Genomic DNA, 3,514 nt, shown 5'->3' on the forward strand with positions numbered 1-3,514 from the left:
GGGAGCGGCGGCGGGGGCAGCGGCGGGGGCAGCCGCGGGCCTGGCGACGGGCTCGAGCTGGAGGAGGGCCGCGGGGCCCGGGGAGCATGGCCCGGAAGACGACGAGGACGGCGCACCCGGCGGCAACGGAACGAACCGAAGCGTCTACAGCTACCGGGCGTGGACTTCGGGCGCGGGGCCCACGGGCGACCCTCACCTCTGCCTGCTGCTGGGCGGCGCCCTGGGCGCCCTGGGGCTGCTGCGGCCCTAGGCCGGGCTGGGCTCGGGGGTCAGATCTGCCCCCAGCCCGCGCCTGCCCCGCAGGCCACCACAGAGGCTGCCCAGCACTGAGCGCCCCTTGCCTCCACTGCCCAAGGCCTCTGAGCCCAGAGGAGCTGCGTGGCCAACTCCCGACAGTCCAGCAGCCTCGCACCTCCTGTTCCCCGTCCTGCCCAATCCCCTCCCCAGCCTCCGCACCTCCCACCCTACCAGGGGACCAGTGGCCCCTCAGCTCCAGGATGCCCTGCCTGCCACTTGGAGGTTAGGGTACTCCCCAGCCAGAAAGGCAGGTGTCCTGAGGTTCCTGCACCATCCTGGCCAGCTGCCTACCACTCTACAAGCTGCTCAGGCCACTCCAGCTCCCCTGACCCCACCTGGACACCTGAGAGGTGTGGACAGTGCTGACCACCAGGCAGAGAGGTGGGCCCTCAGGCTGGGCTGGTTCGGCCACACCCCTGAGGACGTGGTGGCGTCCCCCCCAGAAACAGCCCCAGTGGGCCAAAGGACTTGAGGATTTGGGGGAGAGGAGAGGTTTCCCTCACAGGCTGTAGTGTGCTGCCTGCCTGTCCAGAAAGGAAGGGGGCCACATCTGTGGATTAGTGAGCCCAGACGTGGCCCCGTGGTTGTCCAGATGGCTCCCAGGATACCCTCGCCCACAGGAACTGCCCACGCCTTGCCCCTGCCCTCGGGCCCAGGACCCATGTCGCCCCCTGGGCAGATGCTTTGCGAGACCCGCCGCCAGGAGCTCCCTTAAAGCCACTTTGCTCTGACTTGAAACAACTCTTCTTGGACCTATTTTGGAAGAAAAAGAACATCTGTTTAAACTTCAAGAGTTTTCCATTCGCTCCGAGCTCCAGGTCCACGTTCCAGGATAAGAGCCCACCTGTACTCGGGGACGGCAGCTGTGGCAGGCAGCCCCTCAGAAGCTGAGAGCGAGGTGGACTGGAGGGGCTGGGGCTCCAGTCAGACCCACGGCCGGCATGGCCACAAGGCAGGGCCCAGTGCCCAGCAAGTACCACCAGATGTGAGGGCACCTGTCCAGCAGAAGGAAAAAGCCCAGGAGAAGCTGAGCTTCCCCCACAGCCCGAGGGTTGTCAGAACGAGGCCAGAGCGGCCTCTGAAGAAACCACAGGGCGCGTCCTGACAAGAGTTTGCCGCTGGCATTCAACACCCGTGCGGAAGGCCAGCCTTTCACCTCTCAGGTGCCTTTCCCTCAAGCCGCCAGCCTGGGCCACTGGCCATGAGCTCAGCCTGGGGCCCCAGCTCTTTCACACGTCCTCTGGCTTGAATAGCCTCTTGTCCCTCAGAAGGACGGCTCTGGGGTCTGGCTTCCGTCTCAGGCTCTCCTGTGCTCAGCAGGAGCCTCCCCAGCAGGGCTGCCTCCAGAATCTACCCTCGCCCGCCCCTGGGCTGCAGGGCCTTTGGACTCAGCTGGTGGACGCCAGTGCCAAGACCAGCATCTCCCAGGAGCCGTGCCACCTCTGCTCTCCCACAGCTGGCACTCGGCTCTGGTTACAGTGAAGGTCTCCAGATTATCCGCGGGACCTGGACCAAGCACTTTCCTCCAAAGACCCAGGCGCTCTGCTGCAGGACGCAGCTCCCTGCAGCCTCCTGTGTCCACACTGCCAGCATTCTTGGGTGCGGCGCCCAGATGCCCTCCATCCTCCCAAACCAAGTTCGATGCTCCCAAAGACCAACAGGTCGTGGCCAAGCCCTGGCTGGGGCCTCAGAGGCAGCGTGACCGTTTGAAAATCTTGAACAGGGGGACCCATCAGGGCGGCCCCTTGGTTGACTGAGTTCTCCCTGATGGGCCCGGCCAGGCTGTGCTCAGCCTCAGAGACCCACCCGGACCTGGACTGTGGCTGGCCCAGACCTTCACGTGCCTCTGCAGCGTGAGCCGCCAGCACACTCAGGATGTGATGGAAACACCACTCTCGTCAAGCTGCTCCACACACCAGCCCGACTCCAGCGGCATCTGGCGTCTGGCACAGCTCCGAGTCTCTGAAAGCTTCCCACCCCTATGGGTCAGGGTTCCGGCAGAAGGCCGGTGGGTGTCTCAGGAGACTTGGCAGGTGTGCTGGGTGTGGGGCAGCCACACGGGGCGGCAGGACCTGGAGGGGCGCCTACAGGAAGGGCCGGGGCTGCTGACCAGGTGCCCTACCCCACCCCCACCCCTTCCCAGCTCCAGCCTCTCCAGAATGCAAGCTGGTGGTCATGTTCCTGCACCCCTTCAGGTGCGACCACAGCAATGCTGGGCACTGCCTCCGGGAAAAAGTCCTGCTGTCTCATTAGCTGGAAGGTGCTGGGAGGTGGTGGGGAGGCCCAGGGTCTCCGCTGACCACACTGGCCTGTGTGTGGCTGAGCTGTGAGCAGAGCGGCCCCGGCCACCGAGGGGACAGGTGGTCCTTGGGTTCTGCCACGGCTACTTGGGACCTCTTGTCCGTGTGTGTGTGCACGTTTTAGTAGTGAAATAAACACTCTGCTGCCAATGAGACTGTTTCTTATTGCAGGACCCAGGACTCCGTGTCGGGATTCTTACACAAGAGCCTTGGGTACTAAGTGGTGAGGGGTACTAAGTTTTTCTTTGGTGAGGGGCCCAAGGGGCTGCACAGGTGCACAACGAAAGGGCCAACCACAGAGACAGGCCTTTTAATTTTAAAATTACAGATTACACTTTCAAATCCTTCTGAGAAAACACCAGCTTCTCCTCAAGAGAATATTTAGGAGATACTGAACATGAGTGAGTTTCCTCCCCCCGCCAGGCACCCAGGGACGTCCACTGCCCTGATGTCCATACCCAGGCTCAGTCCCCTGTAACCAGGGGCTGGGCTGTGCAGCAGGAGGGCACGGACTCCTTCCTAGAGCAGAGACAGGGGAGTATACAGTGACCAGCAAGGAGCCTGTGGACAGGGGACTCCTGGGCGCCCACCCCTGGCCATGGAGCCGCGAGGCCCTCCTGCTGGACTAGTCAGGGCTCCACCGCAGGGGGGCCCTGCAGGAGGTCCCGGTCCAGCATCACGGGGCCCAGCACCCCGCTGCGGAAGGCCCACAGGAAGTCTCGGGCGGCCGCAGGGTAGTTGGGCTGGACAACGTTGACGTCACCTGGGGAAAGCAGGAGGGCCCAGTAAGGATGGAGCCCCACTCGTGAGCCCTAGCCCACCCACCTCAGGCCCGTTCAGGTGGGCGCCTGCGCTGCACATTTGGGAAGCTGGAGCCTCCAGAAGCCACAGGAAGAGGGTGGGGCCGCCCCACCCAC

General features: G+C 63.8%; 2 protein-coding genes across 2 annotated transcripts in view; one reads left to right on the top strand and one right to left on the bottom strand.

Annotated features, from left to right (window-relative positions):
• Positions 1–250, top strand: part of SPRN (shadow of prion protein) — a 681-nt gene extending 431 nt beyond the window's left edge. The window contains exon 2 of the mRNA XM_007452005.1: positions 6–250. Coding sequence (XP_007452067.1) covers positions 6–250 — 245 coding nt within the window. The remainder of the gene's footprint in view (positions 1–5) is intronic.
• Positions 251–3,226: 2,976 nt separating this feature from the next.
• MTG1 (mitochondrial ribosome associated GTPase 1) overlaps positions 3,227–3,514 on the bottom strand; it is a 14,987-nt gene continuing 14,699 nt past the window's right edge. Inside the window, exon 11 of the mRNA XM_007451991.1 lies at positions 3,227–3,360. Within this exon, the coding sequence (XP_007452053.1) occupies positions 3,227–3,360 (134 nt within the window). The remainder of the gene's footprint in view (positions 3,361–3,514) is intronic.

The sequence above is a fragment of the Lipotes vexillifer genome, unplaced genomic scaffold (genome assembly GCF_000442215.2).
Source record: "Lipotes vexillifer unplaced genomic scaffold, Lipotes_vexillifer_v1.1 scaffold1117, whole genome shotgun sequence".
Taxonomy (NCBI): domain Eukaryota; kingdom Metazoa; phylum Chordata; class Mammalia; order Artiodactyla; family Lipotidae; genus Lipotes; species Lipotes vexillifer.